Consider the following 21,287-nt stretch of genomic DNA (forward strand, 5'->3'; position numbering starts at 1 on the left):
TAAAAGGGTCCTCGTGAGAACCATTTACAGGGGGTTCTAACTAGCACCAAAAAGGGTTCCACAATGGGGACAAACCGAAGAATCCACAATTTTTTCTAATTACTGTGGGAATGAATATCACTGAGGTGAAAATATTGGAAAAAAAGTTGCAATTGAAGACATGTATCAAATTGTTGTTTACAGAAACTTCCAAAGTCATCCAGTCCGTTTGGATATTGGCTATAGGTTACAATTAGACTGGGGAAATGCTAATGTTACATCTTGTCTAGTTGACTCAATTATTAGCACTGATCAGAACGTTTTAGAGTTGCGACCAACTGCTGTAACTGGTCCCTGGGTATTATAAACATACCTTATGGATTGCTATTTTTTTCTATTGGTATAATGATGAAGATACTCTCAATGTAAGACCCTACACCTGCTTGCTAATAATGCGGTGACAGCGGTTCCACATGTTCCCTTGACACAAGTTGTGTGGGAAAAATATTATATTAAAATGTTATTCTGTTATATTCCATTATATTCTTACTATAAAATACAGGGTATACACAGTGGGGAGAACAAGTATTTGATACACCTCCGATTTTGCAGGTTTCCCTTCTTACAAAGCATGTAGAGGTCTGTAATTTCTATCATAGGTACACTTCAACTGTGAGAGACGGAATCTAAAAAAAATCCGGAATCAAAAATCCAGAAAATCACATTGTATGATTTTTAAGTAATTCATTTGCATTTTATTTCATGACATAAGTATCTGATACATCAGAAAAGCAGAACTTAATATTTGGTACAGAAACCTTTGTTTGCAATTACAGAGATCATACGTTTCCTGTAGTTCTTGACCAGGTTTGCACACACTGCAGCAGGTATTTTGGCCCACTCCTCCATACAGACCTTCTCCAGATCCTTCAGGTTCCGGGGCTGTCGGTGGGCAATAAGGACTTTCAGCTCCCTTCAAATATTTTTTATTGGGTACAGGCCTGGAGACTGGCTAAGCCACTCCAGGACCTTGAGATGCGTCTTACGGAGCCACTCCTTAGTTGCCCTGGCTGTGTGTTTCGGGTCGTTGTCATGCTGGAAGACCCAACAACGACCCATCTTTAGTGCTCTTACTGAGGGAGGGAGGTTGTTGGCCAAGATCTTGCGATACATGGCCCCATCCATCCTCCTCTCAATATGGTGCAGTCGTCCTGTCCCCTTTGCAGAAAAGCATTCCCAAAGAATGATGTTTCCAACTCCATGCTTCACGGTTGGGATGGTGTTCTTGGGGTTGTACTCATCCTTCTTCTTCCTCCAAACACGGCGAGTGGAGTTTAGACCAAAAAGCTATATTCTTGTCTCATCAGACCACATGACCTTCTCCCATTCCTCCTCTGGATCATCCAGATGGTCATTGGCAAACTTCAGACGGGCCTGGACATGCGCTGGCTTGAGCAGGGGGACCTTGCGTGCGCTGCAGGATTTTAATCCATGACAGCGTAGTGTGTTACTAATGGTTTTCTTTGAGACTGTGGTCCCAGCTCTCTTCAGGTCATTCATTGACCAGGTCCTGCTGTGTAGTTATGGGCTGATCCCTCACCTTCCTCATGATCATTGATGTCCCACGAGGTGAGATCTTGCATGGAGCCCCAGACCGAGGGTGATTGACCGTCATCTTGAACTTCTTCCATTTTCTAATAATTGCGCCAACCGTTGTTGCCTTCTCACCAAGCTGCTTGCCTATTGTCCTGTAGCCCATTCCAGCCTTGTGCAGGTCTGCAATTTTATCCCTGATGTCCCTGATTCTTACTGGTTGGTAGGTGATCAAATACTTATGTCATGCAATAAAATGCAAATTAATAACTTAAAAATCAATAAATGTGATTTTCTGGATTTTGGTTTTGTAAGTAGGAAAACCTGCAAAATCGGCAGTGTATCAAAGTTCTCCCCAGTGTATATATACATCTCTCTCTCTCTCTCGCTCTCTCTCTCGCTCTCTCGCCCCAGAATAATCTCAAGCAGGAGGATTAGGGAGTCCTGAAAAGGGGAATCTCCAGAGGCTACTTAGAGCTGGGAACCCTACACTGCCAGGGAGAGGAGAGCCTCACCCAAGGGGGAGGCAATAATGAGAACTATGGACCAGAACATGGGAGGAGACCAGGGGGAGTAGAATCACTCTCCAATTGGGTAAGGGTTATCTATTTATTGATTTTTTTGCTCAGGGGAGGGTTGTATGGTTTTCCCTGGTTTACATTCACCCGTTGTATTTTTTTACTATGTAATTTATTCCAACCAAGCCAAATTTCCTCATCTGCTTGCGTGCGCCTCCCCTATATCAAGTTGCACTATGCTTTTCCGTGCTACCTACACCACAAGTCAATAGTCTACCCGTCTAACTTTGGATCCTGCCCTCTATCCATAATTTTCAATATAAGCGAAGAGGCCAGGTGCATCATTGTGCATGAAAGAACAGTGAAGACATGGAGCTCAAAAATCTACTTCATTGATCTTTTATAAGAACAATACAAGTGTCCCACCCAGACTAGCGTACAACACCACAATGCAATGAATAACTGCATTATTGTTTTCCGTGCTACAAGAGGCTATAAAATGCAGTGAAAATGTCCTTTGAATAACGGTGCAAAAGCCCTGTGATTTGAACATTTCATTCCATTTGGATCAGTTGTGGGTCTACTCTCAACAGTTTATAAGGTCTAGAAAGGCACAGTAGCAGGCCATCCTGGCTGTACTTCTCATACTGAGATGCGCTGTCTGCTGCAGATCTTCATTCTCCCAAGTCGTCCTATAATATTGTGGCCACATATGCTCTTAGCAGGCCCAGTTATTCAGGAAAACTTAACACGCCCTGCCTCCTCCACGATCCGAGCGGCTGTTCCTTGCATACCTAGAACCTAGCGCTTCAAAATAACCGTAATATTTCTAATTTAACTTTTAAAACAGATGACCTTTTGTCTGTGGCATAAACACAACCAGTCACAATGTTTTAATCTGATTAGGTTACTTCAAGTCTCTTGTAGGCTATTCGCGCACGGTCATCAAAAATATAATTCCAGTATCCAAACTGTGCAGTGGGCCATTTGATGAATGGAAAGAGAAATATCTACAGTTGATGTCGTAAGTTTACATACACTTAGGTTGGACTCATTAAAACTTGTTTTTCAACCTATAGTTTTGGCAAGTAGATAAGGACATCTACTTTGTGCATGACACAAGTCATTTTTCCAACAATTGTTTACAGATGATTTCACTTATAATTCACTGTATCACAATTCCAGTGGGTCAGAAGTTTACATACACTAAATTGACTGTGCCTTTAAACAGCTTGGAAAATTCCAGAAAATGATGTCTTGGCTTTAGAAGCTTCTGATAGGCTAATTTACATCATTTGAGTCAATTGGAGGTGTACCTGTGGATCCTACAATGTGATTTAGTTGAAGTGTACCTATGATGAAAATGACAGGCCTCTCTCATCTTTTTAAGTGGGAGAACTTGCACAATTGGTGGCTGACTAAATACTTTTTTGCCCCACTGTAGATGGCATCATGATGCAGGAAAATTATGTGGATATATTGAAGCAACATCTCAAGACATCAGTCAGGAAGTTAAAGCTTCGTCGCAAATAGGTATTCCAAATGGACAATGACCCCAAGCATAGTTCCAAAGTTGTGGAAAAATGGATTAATGACAACAAAGTCAAAGTATTGGAGTGGCCATCACAAAGCCCTGACCTCAATCCTATAGAAAATGTTTGGGCAGAACTGAAAAAGCGTGTGCGAGCGAGGAGGCCCACAAACCTGACTCAGTTACACCAACTCTGTCAGGAGGAATGGGCCAAAATTCACCCTACTTATTGTGGGAAGCTTGTGGAAGGCTACCTCAAACATTTGACCCAAGTTAAACCATTTAAAGGCAATGCTACCAAATACTAATTGAGTGTATTTAAACTTGTGACCCACTGGGAATGTGATGAAAGAAATAAAAGCTGAAATATATAATTTTCTCAACTATTATTCTGACATTTCACATTCTTAAAATAAAGTGATGCTAACTGACCTAAGACAGGGGATTTTTACAAGGATTAAATGTCAGGAATTGTGAAAAACTGAGTTTAAATGTATTTGGCTAATGTGTATGTAAACTTCCGACTTCAACTGTATTACAAAACAACAAAAAGTGTCATGTTATTGTCAAGCCAAGCCTTCAATACTGGGTAGGCCTACACGGTAGGGAGGCATGTAGGCTTATTTTCTGTTTGTGAGATTAACATCATCAGAAAACCCTCATCCTTCTGGCCCGTATAGACATTTATATTTCAGTCATTTAGACAGTCTTTTCCAGAGCAACTTACAGTAGTGAGAGCATACATTTTCACAGTGGTCCTACATGGGAATCGCACCCACTATCCTGGCGTTGCAAACGCAATGCTCTACCGACTCAGCTACCTGCGTGACAATTGAGCCCCTGCGTGGCACCGACTGTGCCACAAAAGAATGGCAAAGTCGACATTTAAGTTTATTTGTGGTCATAAACAGGCGGGAAGGTGTGCAATTATTTTTACATATTTTTTTTTTGACACCTCAAGTTAGACCAACGAATGAAATCTAACTACAGTCTGTTCATTTTTCCCCTATATTAGTTTAGCAGTGGTGCATCGCCACGCGCTATTTTATTTAAAAAATTTTACCGGGGATGCGCTTTTAAGATCAGAGTTATACGTTACAACATCAGATTGTCCAAGAAACATCCAAGGTAACGAGCTAGCTAGCTTGTAATTCAAGAAGTGTAGCAAACCCTATTCAGAGATGCATGCCTCTGGCAGACAACCAACCGCGCTGCTAAAATAAATCCTAGGGGAAACACTGCTGTTTGAATGCATCTTCAATATATCTACTTGCCTAATATATTCACACTCACAGTCTATAAAAAAATGTGTAAACCAATATAACCGTCTTGCTAAAAGGTGCTAGAACAAAGTTCTCATTTGACCAAGTTAAATGTATTGTATTTTTCGCAGTGAAAAACCACAAACATTTGCACCCAGGTATACCACGTTTTGAAATTGAGCTTTTTAGACTTTCCAGAGAAAAGTGACCCTAGAGTGTGGAATCATTAGGAGCGGTGAAGTTTACTGTGACACCCTGCTACATGTGAGGCCTTGGCAGCACCCAAACACTTGATTGATGAGAAAATGGCGCTGAATTTAATGCCTCTCCAAGTGGGCCAGAAACAGACTCACTACGCGTGCTTCTGTGCATGGCGTCAGCATGGAAGAAAAATATGGCAGCAAATTGAAAGTGGAAGAAAAAAATGTGTGTACCTTGAACTTTCCCCAAATTCATTTTGTAAATACAATTTGCAGGATGCTTGCACTGCAGAAAGAAATAGGTTCCCAGTTATATTAAAGAAACAAGAGCGGGGACTTTCTCCATGACAGATGTTAAGTGGAGCAGGGCTGATTTTCCCTTTAGGCTCCACCTGGTCCTGTCCCAGATGTCTCCGGATGTACCTGTCTGTATAACCTGAGGATACAGCTTTATTTACCCTGTCAACCTCTCTGAATCAAACACCCAAACTCCACTAGCTCTCTCTGCTCTGCTGAGCCAAATGCTATTTACCCATTCAGCGGAGATGTTCATTGTATTTCCAGTGATGTGGGCAAATGTTTTTTTTTTTTATATAAGTTTGGATTTTACCTTTCATGACTAGGCAGAGAGCAGCGTGTTGTCTGGAGTTCAGTTGTAAAGTTACTGATGGTAAAGTCACTTGGTTTGAACCCAAGTTATCTGTGTGAGACACTACTGGGTTAGCATGTTGAGCTAAAGCCTAGGCATTAACTTGGGGAGCAAATACAATACTTTAGGTCTCAGGACATTGGAAGAGACAGAGAAAGAGAGAGAGAGACAGAGAGTGAGAGATAGACAGAGAGAAAATTAGACAGAGAAAGAGCCAGACATAACCAGACAGAGAGAAGGAGACAACACAGACAACCAGGGTGCTGATGGGAAAAATAATCCTGCAGTTGTATGAGGATGTGGAATGAGGAAGTACCCCCCAGCGGGCGGAACTTTGGGAGAGAATAAATGCCAGCGTTCCAAACAGACCCGGACCAGTATTAATCTCCTTGATAGCCTTGGAGCCCAGCGCGCATTAGAGGAAATAGCGTGCTAAGCCACAGAGCCATTCAATCTTCCCCTGGCCGGTCCCTCTGAGCTGCCTGCTACAAAGCCAAGACGACCAAGGCCCAGTGCAATAAGGAGTGATGGAGTGGGGCCCTAGCTACACAGCAAAAAAAAAAAAACATCCACTGAACACGTTTACATCTTAATCAGATCACACAATATAGCAGGTGTTGAAACAGGAAGGGGGAGCTAGAGGGGGACGCGATTAACTGTGACACATGAAGGGAGAGGGGGTTGGAGAAAGAGGGAGGGGGAGAGACAGGGAAAGAGAGAGAAGCAGAGAGAGCGAGGTAGAGAGAGGGGAGAGACATAGGGCATTTTACGTTATCACTGCTTTAGAGGCTGCTTATCGATGTTTAAAAAGGCTCTAGATCAGATTTCCAGGCTTTAATTCGAGCAGCATTGATTCGAGGTTGGATGCACACCATACAGGGTATTTGATGGTTTTGAAATAATGGAAAATGTGTTCAAAGCCGTTGTAAAGAGGATTACAGTGTTTCTCCCTTATCAGAGGGGTGACATTGTTTTAAAGCCCAAATCCAAAGGGTGGTTATGGCAATGCTAGGTTTACTGATTTTGCATAACTGACCAATACCCGACTGGGTATTGAACCTGGATCGTCTGCATGGCTCAAAACCGTGCTAGCCAGCGAGCTAAAGTCTCGCTTTGAGCTTCCAATCTCAGGCAAGGTCTGTGTTGTTCACCGAACCACCTACAGTACATTTGCAAAGTACGACCTAAACTCCTTAAAACACCCTACAAGGCAGGATGAGATGTATTTCCTCTTTAGTTAACAGGTCGAGTTACGCTCTGCAGCCATGGGTCTCTGCTCAGAGTAAAATTGAAATATCCTGTTTTCCTAATATTCTCCAGACAAAGTCATCCATCTTTTAATCTGTTCTGAAGTGCGGTAGGGGCAGTATCAGCCAAGCTCCAACAACACACTGCACTCTCAAGGTTTTACTAGAAGTATGACAGATGAAGAGTCCTGCAGTACTGTACTTTACACACATATGCCACTAGGAGAAGAAGGCAGGGGGAGGCGAGAGGAGAGGAGAAAAGAGAAGATGAGAAAAGAGGAGCAAACAAAACAGATGAGTACAGAACAGAATAGATGAGAACAGAATAGATGAGAAGAGAACAGAACAGATGAAAACAGAACAGATGAGAAGAGAACAGAACAGATGAGAAGAGAACAGAACAGATGAAAACAGAACAGATGAGAAGAGAACAGAATAGATGAGAAGAGAACAGATGAGAAGAGAACAGAACAGATGAAAACAGAACAGATGAGAAGAGAACAGAACAGATGAGAAGAGAACAGAATAGATGAGAAGAGAACAGAATAGATGAGAAGAGAACAGAATAGATGAGAAGAGAACAGAATAGATGAGAAGAGAACAGATGAGAAGAGAACAGAACAGATGAGAAGAGAACAGAACAGATGAGAAGAGAACAGAACAGAACAGATGAGAAGAGAACAGATGAGAAGAGAACAGAACAGATGAGAAGAGAAGAGAACAGATGAGAAGAGAACAGAACAGATGACAAGAGAACAGAACAGATGAGAAGAGAACAGAATAGATGAGAAGAGAACAGAACAGATGAAAACAGAACAGATGAGAAGAGAACAGAATAGATGAGAACTGATAACAGATGAGAAGAGAACAGAACAGATGAGAACTGATAACAGAGGAGAAGAGAACAGAACAGATGAGAAGAGAACAGAACAGATGAGAAGAGAACAGAATAGATGAGAACTGATAACAGATGAGAAGAGAACAGAACAGATGATAACTGATAACAGATGAGAAGAGAACAGAACAGATGAGAACTGATAACAGATGAAAACAGATGAGAACAGATGAGAAAAGAACAGATGAGAAAAGAACAAAACAGATTAACAGAATCGATGAGAACAGAACAGATGAGAACAGAACAGATGAGAAGATAACAGAACAGAACAAAACAAAACAGTTAACTATTTGCTATACAATTCAAAAAGCACAGGAGGGATGTGTGTTCTCTATGAGGAAAGACTACAGTAGTCCTGTCAGGGATATCTCTATGCTATGTGTGAGTCAGCCTGATGCTTGTTAGCCTCAGGGGTGTAAAGAGAGGTCAGAGTTCAAGAGATGTCATAAAGAGGGATCAGAGGTCAAAGAGAGTGGTGAGAGGTCATGAGGGAGGGTCAGAGAGAGTCAGCGCTAATGGACCAAAGCCTCAGCCACACTGACACACACACACACACACACACACACACACACACACACACACACACACACACACACACACACACACACACACACAATCACTGAATGTGACACTCATGCCAGTATGCCAGTACGCTCTGTGTGTGTCCCAGTGCACACATGAAAATGGGAGTGTGTGTGTACGTGTGTGTTTGCGTATGTCACTGCCTTCACCATAGCTGCCTGACCCCCATGACACCCATAACTGCATGACCCCACCACCATAGCTGCCTGACCCCACCACTATCACTGAATGTGACACTCATGCCAGTATGCCAGTACGCTCTGTGTGTGTCCCAGTGCACACATGAAAATGGGAGTGTGTGTGTACGTGTGTGTTTGCGTATGTCACTGCCTTCACCATAGCTGCCTGACCCCACGACTACCATAGCTGCCTGACCCCACCACTACCATAGCTGCCTGAACCCACCACTACCATAGCTGCCTAACCCCACCACTACCATAGCTGCCTAACCCCACCACCATAGCTGCCTGACCCCACCACTACCATAGCTGCCTGACCCCACCACTAGCATAGCTGCCTGACCCCACCACTACCATAGCTGCCTGACTCCACCACCACCATAGCTGCCTGACTCCACCACCACCATAGCTGCCTGACCCCACCACCACCATAGCTGCCTGACCCCACCACTACCATAGCTGCCTAACCCCACCACCACCATAACTGCCTGACCCCACCACTACCATAGCTGCCTGACCCCACCACTACCATAGCTGCCTGACCCCACCACCACCATAGCTGCCTGACCCCACCACTACCATAACTGCATGACCCCACCACCATAGCTGCCTGACCCCACCACTACCATAGCTGCCTGACCCCACCACTACCATAGCTGCCTAACCCCACCACCACCATAACTGCCTGACCGCACCACTACCATAGCTGCCTGACCCCACCACTACCATAGCTGCCTGACCCCACCACCACCATAGCTGCCTGACCCCACCACTACCATAACTGCATGACCCCACCACCATAGCTGCCTGACCCCACCACTACCATAGCTGCCTGACCCCATCACTACCATAGCTGCCTGATCCCACCACTACCATAGCTGCCTGACCCCACCACTACCATAGCTGCCAAACCCCACCACTACCATAGCTGCCTAACCCCAACACTACCATAGCTGCCTGACTCCACCACTACCATAGCTGCCTGACCCCACCACTACCATAGCTGCCTAACCCCAACACTACCATAGCTGCCTGACTCCACCACTACCATAGCTGCCTGACCCCACCACTACCATAGCTGCCTAACCCCACCACTAGCATAGCTGCCTGACCCCACCACTACCATAGCTGCCTGACCCCACCACCACCACCATAGCTGCCTGACCCCACCACTACCATAGCTGCCTGACCCCAACACTACCATAGCTGCCTGACTCCACCACTACCATAGCTGCCTGACCCCAACACTACCATAGCTGCCTGACTCCACCACCACCATAGCTGCCTGACTCCATCACTACCATAACTGCCTGACCCCATCACTACCATAGCTGCCTGACCCCATCACTACCATAGCTGCCTGACCCCAACACTACCATAGCTGCCTGACCCCACCACTACCATAGCTCCCTGACCCTAACACTACCATAGCTGCCTGACCCCATCACTACCATAGCTGCCTGACCCCAACACTACCATAGCTGCCTGACCCCATCACTACCATAGCTGCCTAACCCCACCGCTATAGCTGCCTGACCCCAACACTACCATAGCTGCCTGACCCCATCACTACCATAGCTGCCAGACTCCACCACTACCATAATTGCATGACCCCACCACTACCATAGCTGCATGACCCCAAAACTACCATAGCTGCCTGACCCCAACACTACCATAGCTGCCTGACCCCAACACTACCATAGCTCCCTGAACCCAACAATACCATAGCTGCCTGACCCCACCACTATCATAGCTGCCTAACCCCACCACCATAGCTGCCTGGCCCCAACACTACCATAGCTGCCTGACCCCATCACTACCATAGCTGCCTGACCCCACCACTATAGCTGCCTGACCCCAACACTACCATAGCTGCCTAACCCCACCACTATAGAGCCTGACGCCATCACTACCATAGCTGCCTAACCCCACCACTATAGCTGCCTGACCCCAACACTACGATAGCTGCCTGACCCCATCACTACCATAGCTGCCTGACCCCAACATTACCATAGCTGCCTGACCCCAACACTACCATAGCTCCCTGACCCCAACACTACCATAGCTGCCTGACCCCAACACTACCATTGCTCCCTGACCCCAACACCAGCATAGCTGCCTAACCCCACCACTATAGCTGCCTGACCCCAACACTACCATAGCTGCCTGACCCCATCACTACAATAGCTCCCTGACCCTAACACTACCATAGCTGCCTGACCCCAACACTATCATAGCTGCCTGACCCCACCACTACCATAGCTGCCTAACCCCACTACCATAGCTGCCTGACCCCAACACTACCATAGCTGCCTGACCCCATCACTACCATAGCTGCCTGACCCCACCACTATAGCTGCCTGACCCCAACACTACCATAGCTGCCTAACCCCACCACTATAGCTGCCTGACCCCAACACTACCATAGCTGCCTGACCCCATCACTACCATAGCTCCCTGACCCCAATACTACCATAGCTGCCTGACCCCAACACTACCATAGCTGCCTGACCCCAACACTACCATAGCTGCCTGACCCCACCACTACCATAGCTGCCTAACCCCACCACTATAGCTGCCTGACCCCAACACTACCATAGCTGCCTGACCCCATCACTACCATAGCTCCCTGACCCCAACACTACCATAGCTGCCTGACCCCATCACTGCCCTATGCCTCTACTTTAGTGATTGGGTCTGCTGATTTTCATACCTGGACAGAAACCAAGATCTGCTGAAGAAAACCAAGATCCAGACCATGCTAAATCCAGCATATTGAATTCATGGGTAAACGATTTAACATCAATATAGTGGGATGCAGTAAGTGGTCGGGCTTGAGCACAATTTTGCTCTCTTACAGGGCTCATGCCCTCTCACACCTCCTTCCACCCACCCACACATACACTTAACCCCCTACCTGGAGACATAGAACGTTAATCAGCGCAGAAAAGACAGAGTGAGTTGATTCATTATTACGCATACCTGCCACCATCGTTGCGAGACTCACCTGGACTCCATCACCTTACTGATTAGCTCACCTACACAGTTGAAGTCGGAAGTTACATACACTTAGGTTGGAGTCATTAAAACTTGTTTTTCAACCACTCCACACATTTCTTGTTAACAAACTATAGTTTTTGCAAGCTGGTTAGGACATCTACTTTGTGCATGACACAAGTAATTTTTCCAACAATTGTTTAAAAACAGATTATTTCACTTATAACTCACTGTATCACAATTCCAGTGGGTCAGAGGTGTACATACACTAAGTTGACTGTGCCTTTAAACAGCTTGCAAACCCCCCGAAAATTATGTCATGGCTTTCGAAGCTTCTGATGGGCTAATTGACATAATTTGAGTCAACTGGAGGTGTACCTGTGGATGTATTTCAAGGCCTACCTTCAAAACTCAGTGCCTCTTTGCTTGACATCATGGGAAATCAAAATAAATTGTAGACCTCCACAAGTCTGGTTCATCCTTGGAAGCAATTTCCAAACACCTGAAGGTACCACATTCATCAGTACAAACAATATTACGCAAGAATACACACCATGGGACCACGCAGACATCAAACCGCTCAGGAAGGAGACGCGTTCTGTCTCCTCGAGATGAACGTACTTTGGTTCGAAAAGTGCAAATCAATCCCAGAACAACAGAAAAGGACCTTGTGAAGATGCTGGAGGAAACAGCTACAAAAGTATCTATATCCACAGTAAAACGAGTCCTATATCTACATAACCTGAAAAGCAGCTTAGCAAGAAAGAAGCCGCTGCTCCAAAACCGCCATAAAAAAGCCAGACTACGGTTTGCAACTGCACATGGGGACAAAGATAATACTTTTTGGAGAAATATCCTCTGGTCTGATGAAACAAAATAGACATGTTTGGCCATAATGACCACCGTTATGTTTGGAGGAAAAAGGGGGAGGCTTGCAAGCCCGAAGAACATCATCCCAACCGTGAAGCAAGGGGGTGGCAGCATCATGTTGTGGGGGTGCTTTGCTGCAGGAGGGACTGGTGAAAAATTTGTGGCAAAATGGCTTAAGGACAACAAAGTCAAGGTATTGGAGTGGCCATCACAAATTCCTGACCTCAATCCTATAGAAAATGTGTGGGCAGAACTGAAAAAGCGTGTGCGAGCAAGGAGGCCCACAAACCTGACTCAGATACACCAGCTCTGTCAGGAGGAATGGTCCAAAATTCACCCAACTTATTGTGGGAAGCTTGTGGAAGGCTACCTGAAACGTTTGACCCAAGTTAAACAATTTAAAGCCAATGCTACCAAATACTAATTGAGTGTATGTGAACTTCTGACCCGCTGGGAATGTGATGAAAGAAAGAAAAGCTGAAATAGATCTTTCTTTCTACTATTATTCAGACATTTCACATTCTTAAAATAAAGTGGTGATCCTAACTGAATTAAAACAGGGAATTTTTACTAGGATTAAATGTCAGGAATTGTGGAAAAACTGAATTGAAACTTCCGACTTCAACTGTATCTGTCACTCCCTATGGTTCTTTCCCCAGGTGTTATTGTTTCTGTTCCTGTGTTTCATGTCTGTACGCTACTCGTGTTTCTTGTTTTGTTCCCTGTTCAGTTACTTATTAAATTCAATCCCTGTACTATTCTTAAAGTACATGTTGCTCGGTCTGGATTCCAATAGGAATAATATGACTCTTTGTAAACCAGCAAAATATGACTCCCTGATGTGGCATGAAAACCAATAGTTTCAGGCCACTCTGTTAGGGTAAACCTATGTTGTTGAAGTATGGTATAGTAAAAAAAAAAGAAGGAATATATCGCCATAAACAATAAAATAATCACTTGGCGAAGGCTACAGGACTGAAAGCCAATAAAAGCAAAAATCATGTCTCTGTCACTAGCGTACACAGTCATGGTTGGTACGGGTACTGCTAAAATTCACTCGAAAGGCACCCTGGGATATAAATATGCAAATACAGTGTTAAAACAACACCCCAAAATGGGTTACGTAACACCCACAGGTGTTAATTCCCTAACACTGAGAAAGTTTAAAGAATTTACCCATAGTATTTATTGACATTTTGAAAAGTATTAGTTTAACACTGTGGGTGTTAAAATTCTCATCACAAATTTGCTGTGTATGTTGTTTACTTTCCAGAGCTGGCTACACTTGGTGATGGGCAACAGGTACACACACTGTGGCAAGTAAGCTGAATTACTATAGCAACACACTTATTTTTTTGTGTCATTTCTATTTTTCTACAAAGTAAGCATCTCTTTTGAAGCTCATGGAGTTGAGATGTGAAATACTATGTCTCTTGGCTTTGAAATAGAAATGCTTATTATCCACTTCACATGATTTGATTGCTTTTACCATAAGTCAGTGAACATGGTGGAATTGTAGCTAAATAAAACACGGAGGCTTGATTTCCATTGCAGCATGAGTATCAATAACTGATTTGCTATGGCCTGTGAGCAAAGGCAGGCTGTTAAACACCAGGTCTGACACGCTCAATGCCCCAAGCTGTCCACAGACACATTAAAGAATGAAATAAGCTTGTGTGTGTGTGTGTGTGTGTGTGTGTGTGTGTGTGTGTGTGTGTGTGTGTGTGTGTGTGTGTGTGTGTGTGTGTGTGTGTGTGTGTGAGTGAGTGAGTGAGTGAGTGAGTGAGTGAGTGAGTGAGAGAGATTAAATAAATAGGCCAGTTTAAAGAACCCAGGTTAAAAACAGTTAAGTGGTTAGAACTCAAACAGAGAAAGGGAGAGAGAGATTAAATAGCCCATGCACAGCCAGCTTAAAGAACCCAGGTATAAAACAGTTAGAACTCAGAGACAGAGAGAGAGGGAGAAGGGGTAGACACAGACAGAGAGAGGGTGATGAATGGTAATTAAGACTTGATTATGCTCTTGTATTTTCAGCTCCTGGCTATAGTCTAGTCCCGGAGCAGCGTACTAGATCAGTGCCTTGTGCTGCACCAGGTGGCAGTCAAATGTGCTAACACTGCTCAGGTGTGGCGCGTGGACACACACACACACACACACACACACACACACACACACACACACACACGCACACACACACACACACACACCTGTACCTTCCCTCTGTGTTGGATCTAATAAGGGATAGAGAAGTAAGTGAAGCTCACTGCGTTCACACCTGACATGGTCCATCAGCGTTTCCTCCTTCTCTGCGGCAGATATTCTAATGCAAACAAATAGAACATCAGAAAATCATCAACATGTTCTCAATATAAAATCAGAGTTAATATGAATGTTTTTTGTGGCAGTGAGACCACGGTTCAGAAAACATCACGGTGTCAGCTGTAGGGCAGGACGGTAGGAGGGTCGCTGTTGGGCAGTGGTGCACCGTTTCCCGTATGGGCTCATGCCGCCAGTAAGCTCCTGGTAACCCCTGGTGGAGCCGGTTCTGGCCAGTGAGCCGGTGCTAAGTCTCCAGCGGGCGGTGGGATGAAGGGAGGATGATGGCTCAGAATGAGAATAGCACAGCGGAGAGGATGGTAGGGTTTGCTTGCTCCCCTGCCCTCTCTCTCTCTCTCTCTGTCTCTCTGGGCAGGACTTCTCTCAGATCCTGCTCAATCTGATAGGGAATGTGTGTGTGTGTGTGTGTGTGTGTGTGTGTGTGTGTGTGTGTGTGTGTGTGTGTGTGTGTGTGGTCATCTGTTTCTGTGTGTGTTATGGACAGTTAAACAGAGCTCTGATAAAAGCCTGCAGGCAAATGCCCTGTATATGAATAGAACATAGGAAACATGCACCGTGCATAAACTCCCCATCCAGGTCACGGTTACCTAACCTAGATGTCAAACTGAGCGTAACTCTATAAAACCACTAGATTACTCCTCATGACCAATCCATTACACTGAATTGAACATTACATTACTAGTCCAGGAAATAAAACACTTACGTACATGACAATTCTGAGAGCACTTCTTCCAAGGATCCTACGTGGTCGAGTAGTATTCTTCGGATCAGCATCTAATAGCTAGCTAACAGGACTAAACCATGTGCCTTTAGAATGGAGAAGAGGGATTCTCATAATGTGATGATCAGTACAGTGTTTCCCCACCTCGTAAAGAGCTAGCGATAACTCTCAACAAGACACAGTTAGCGCCAGAGGACATAATAACGAGTTAACAACACGGAGAGTAGTGTGGCAGAGCATACCGAGACTTCTGCGAACCATAACACAAGATCTGCAGATTTTCACAACTTCATTCATTTACTTAATCATGGGGCTACAGACGACAAGCAATCGTACCTTTTTGTGGACTTATTTTTGATAATAGTGATCAACAAATTGTTCATAGAAATAGCAATGTCTTATATCATAACAGTGTGCGCTGTCTCTTTACCCAGCTTTGCATGCAGAGCCAGTTGATTCGGTGAAGGAGACATAAGGCAGAGATACTTTTTTTTACCAGTATCTCTGCGTGAGGGAGATGATCAAGTGAATGAATGAAGTTGTTAAAGTCTGCATATTTTGCGTTATGGTCCCAAATGTAAAGGAAACAGATAGCTTTTTATCTGTATCCCCATGAAACCAGTCAAAACAAGCTCAACAACTCAATGCATGCACACACCCCTATTGAAGATGCATTCACCTGTATTGTGAATAGGCCTAGGCTACATCTTGAGTTACCTAGTTTATAAATAGAGGTTTAGCATTCAAATATATTATTATCAGTATGTTACTATGTAGTTACATTGTTAAAAACAATTTACATGGATTGTATTATTGGATAATTGATTAATTGATGCATACATGGCTTTCTCTGCAAAAATAATATATACTGAACTCAAAAGACGCCTAACGATTAAACAGCATTAGCTGAGTTCATCTCTCCGGATCGAGTGCCATTCTGTGACGTTGGCTAATACACCTTATTTTTTGTTGTTGCCGGGGTACCGTTGTGGTATCAGTTTGGTATTGAGCATGGTGATGGTATCGAGTATCGTGATACTGAATCTGGTATCGAAGTCAAAATTCTGGTATCGTGACAACACTAACGGAGAGTGCGCTCGACAAGCCACAGTTATGACATGAACAATATGACTGGAATAGGGATGGAAATAGCCGCACATTATTTAATGCTTCCATGTAGACCCTTTCCTGTGTTTGCAAACATTGCAAGATGGTGGAAGAACACGGGGAGTTCTTATAGAACGCTAGCAACAGCAACAACAACAACAAAAAGCCTCTATTTACATGTTGCTTATGAGTGCATTTCACACTACTTTTTGGATTATAATTAGATTGTACGGCTCGTTTTTTTGTACTTATACTTAAAAAATGTCTACTTCAACCAGTAAAATGTCTCTCTGGCCAGATTTTTGCTATAGCCTATATCAATGAGTGTTAACATTCTAACTAACTTCTGCATCCCAAATAGTTATTTTGCAAAGATCACAACCAAATATAATATTCAACCAATAATCAAAACATCGTTGTGAGCGTTGTGTGACAACCCCCAAATAAAGTTATTTTGTTTGGAAGTAATAATGTTGAATGGGCGCAGATGGCAATGGCTTTCTTACTGCAGTCAAGAGTTGTGCACATCTGTACATGACGTCAGTTTGTCGTGTACTGGAAAGGGGTCTATAGTTCATTGCGACATTTTGACCAGAAGGCTATACAGAACTGCTTACAGTGTGCAAACCCCACAAAACTAGCTGGTTTAACACTGCTGCAGCACAAAATAATGTGAATTCATTACATAGCTTTTCAGAGCGTTGGATGGTCTGAAACGAAGAACTCAGCAGCAACATCAAGGCCTGAGAAGCATCCTTATGCTCTCCCAGCCTGGCTCAGACAGAGATATATTCAGCACAGAAAAAGCTGACACATCCACACACAGAACAGAAGTTAACACTATAGGCATAAAGTACTGGAAATAAACACAGGAAACTCTAGAGGATTTGCATTTGGGCTGGTTTGAATCCCAGAGCCGACTAGGTGAAAAATTTGTCGGAGTGCCCTTGAGCAAGACACCTAACCCTAATTGCTCCTGTAAGTCGCTCTGGATAAGAGTGTCTGTTAAATGACTAGAACACTACATCTACATTGTAAGATAACGTTGACATGATTCCAAGAGTCTACTACTGTTCAGAAACAACTGAACTGAAAGGAACACACTCAGAGTACACTACAAGCAGAAAACGAAAGAAAAGTTTTGTTTCAGTAGTTGTAGATGTTAGTACAATACAAGTAGCTGTCCTTCAATTGTCATTAGCAATGAACGATCTGAGAACAACACTTATTTCTTCGAGTTTCACTGCGGAGAGGAACAACATCACAGCACGCGACGGAGAATGGAAACTGCACCTCAAACTGAAGGACATAGATCTGTGTGTGTGTGTGTGTGTTTGTGATTGCGTGCGTACCTGTATGTGTGTGTGTGTGTGTGTGTGAGCCCTTGTGTGACTGACAGCTCAGATATATGCAGCTTTATGCATTTACCTCTGGGGTGCACTTACTCTGGGGTGCACTTACTCTGGGGTGCACTTACCCATCTCTTTCACCACAATTCCAGGTAAATGTAAGTATTTTAGGCCCTGGAATAGCAGCTGTATTTCCAATCCTCAATAGCAGCCATCAATTATAATGCAGTGGCTACACATTTAGAAAATAAGATCCCTCAAGTGTTATTTTGGAAGGGTGATGGTCCTATGTGGGACCATAATGACTCAAAGAACCCTTTGAGGCCTTCAATGGTTCTTTGCAGTTCAGAAAAGGGTTCATTCCTCTTTTTGTGATAATTCAAATGTAGGGACGGTGGCTCATACGAATATTTTGGTGTGTGGTTTGCTCACATCTTTTTTTGTGCAACTGTGATTGAGAGTGTCATTCCAGTGGATCTAATCTGCTGTGTTATGCAAGTACATGTTTAATATGACAATGGCCAGTGACGGTTCATTTTGAAAGGATCACATATGCCCTGGTGTCAACTGAGAACACTTGATTAAATCAGTGGTTCTCAATTCTCTCCTCGACGACCCCCAGCTTTTCCAGAGACAGTAAAAAGTGTACTTATTTTTATGGTAACTTACTGGCAGCCAACCTGTTACTCACTGTAAAAAAAAGTTACAGTATGTTACCATAAATTCCAAAGTAACTTTGCGTTAACAGTATATTACTGTAAAGAAAGCACTTCTTTACAGTAATGTACTGATTAAGCAAAGTTTCTTTGGAATTTGTAACCATAGCAGAACCCTTTTTTTGGTGCTACATGGAACCTTTCATTGATGGTTCTTCATAGAACCCTTTTTTAAATGTAATTTAACTAGACAAGTCAGTTAAGAACAAATTCTTATTTACAATGATGGCCTACCCCGGCCAAACCTGGACAATGTTGGGCCAATTGTGCGCCGCTCTATGGGACTCCCAATCACAGCCGGATGTGATGCAGCCTGGATTCAAACCAGGGACTGCAGCGATGCCTCTTGCACTGAGATGCAGTGCCTTACACCGCTGCGCCACTCGATAGCCCATTCTAAGTTCAATTTAGAACCTTATGAGCGTGGTTCTTTATAGAACCTTCAATAAAAGGTTCTATATAGCACCGAAAAGGGATCACATATGGCTACATCCAAATAACCCCTATTTGGTACTATATAGTATACAAATGTCCATCTGATAATCACACGTGGGTATTTATTGTTGACAAGCAGATGTCACTAATATGCATCATAAACCGATAATGAAGCTCAGAGTAACTGTTTTTCGGCACAATTTGATGAAAGCTCCGAAGCATTCAGAAAGCCAATGTTTCCCATGACTAGTTCTTTGTAGATCCTTTAAAATAACTATAAAGGATGTTTTATTCTGGTTATCCAAATTATATTGGTAAAATTCCATAGGTTTTATTATTTTGTTTATTAACAAGTTGAATTAGGTTGTGCTAGCTCTGGAACAGCTGGGGGTCCCTGAGGAGAGAATTGAGAACTACTGACTTAGTCAACCATTCTCAGTTGACACACGGCCATACGTGAGTACTTCACAAAACACTGCCACAGTAACCATAATCATATATAAAATATAATAGCGTAACACAACAGAGTAGATAAACTGGAATGACACTCACTCAGTGTCATTGCACAAAATTAGCTGTACACAAACCACGCCCCAGGATATTCTAATGAGCCACTGCCCCTACATTTTAATTATCATTAAAAGAGCAAAGAACCCTTTTGTGAATGGCAAAGAACCATTGACTAAAAGGGTTCTTTGAGAACCATCACCATTCGCAAAGAACCCTTGAAGAACCCTCTTTTCTTAGTGTGTAGCAGGGTTTTAGATACAGAATTATACAGTACCAGTCAAAAGATTGGGCACACCTACTCACACCTAAGGGTTTTTCTTTATTTTGACTATTTTCTACATTGTAGAATAATAGTGAAGACATCAAAGCTCTGAAATGACAAATGGAATCATGTAATAACCAAAAAAGTGTTAAACAAATCGATATATTTTATATTTGAGATTCTTCAAATAGCCACCCTTTGTTTTTGGGCAGAAATGCCTTCTCGAAAATGTGAACTTTCATGTCCCTTAATGGGGCTGCAGTTATCCTAGTGGTTAAACCATTGGGCCAGTAACTGAAAGATTGCTAGATCGAATCCCCGAGCTGACAAGGTCAAATCTGTCATTCTGCACCTGAACGAAGCAGTTATCCCACTGTTCCTAGGCCGTCATTGTAAATAAGAATGTGTTCTTAACTGACTTGCCTAGTTAAATGAAGGTTAATTAATTAAAAAAATTATAACAAACATTTATGCCATCTGTAAATATTAATAAAATTGTTAAATTATGAGCCTAGTTGGTCAAGCCAAAGAAAAAGTCAGCAACCTTCCTGCTAGCCATGATTGGCTGAGATAATGAGTGGTCTGTCATATAGCGCGCTTCTGTCAATTTGAGATGGTTAGTATGTCTAGTTAATCCTGTTTAATGCAGCTTTTTTACGTATTGTGTATTAAAACTGCATAGGTGTTGCTCTCCACTTTCTGGAGGACTGAGTTTTGAAATCTGTGGAATTAGAGTATGATAGCTAAGGAGATGGAGAAAAAACCTGTCTCCGGATTACATCTTAAAACTAAGGGCAACCATGGCATCCGACAGGAGACACGTCCAACCATGTATGATGTAAGATCGTCTAGCTAGCTACATGTTCAGATGTTACATGTTTCTAATGTTGACAAAAAGAGCCATTTGCTTGGCTTGCTATAGTGTAATGTTAGCTAGCTAACATTGAACCTGGTTGGATAGATACCTGCAGATTCATGCAAGGCAGTAAATCAAATCAAATGTAATTTGTCACATGTGCCAAATACAACAGGTGTAGTAGACCTTACAATGACATGCTGACTTACAAGCCCTGAACCAACAATGCAGTTTAAAGAAAAACACCTAAAGAAAAATAAGAAATAAAAGTAACAAATAATTAAAGAGCAGCAGCAAAATAACAATTGCGAGGCTATACACAGGGGGTATCGGTACAGAGTCAATGTGCGGGAGCACCAGTTAGTCAAGGAAATGGAGGTAAAATATACATGTAGTTAGAGTTATTAAAGTGACTTATGCATAGATAATAACAGAGAGTAGCAGCAGCGTTAAATAGAGGGGGGGGGGGGGGGCAATGTGAATAATCTGTGT

General features: G+C 43.3%; 1 protein-coding gene across 4 annotated transcripts in view; it reads right to left on the bottom strand.

Moving 5' to 3' along the window:
• LOC110498737 (carbonic anhydrase-related protein 10) overlaps positions 1-21,287 on the bottom strand; it is a 308,840-nt gene that overhangs the window by 145,866 nt on the left and 141,687 nt on the right. For 2 of the 4 annotated variants that reach the window (XM_036955729.1, XM_036955728.1), the window contains exon 5: positions 14,778-14,822. The exons of the other annotated variants lie outside the window; for them this stretch is intronic. In XM_036955729.1, the coding sequence (XP_036811624.1) occupies positions 14,778-14,822 (45 nt within the window). The remainder of the gene's footprint in view (positions 1-14,777; positions 14,823-21,287) is intronic. 4 annotated transcript variants of the gene reach the window in all.

Source organism: Oncorhynchus mykiss, chromosome 20, assembly GCF_013265735.2.
Source record: "Oncorhynchus mykiss isolate Arlee chromosome 20, USDA_OmykA_1.1, whole genome shotgun sequence".
Taxonomy (NCBI): domain Eukaryota; kingdom Metazoa; phylum Chordata; class Actinopteri; order Salmoniformes; family Salmonidae; genus Oncorhynchus; species Oncorhynchus mykiss.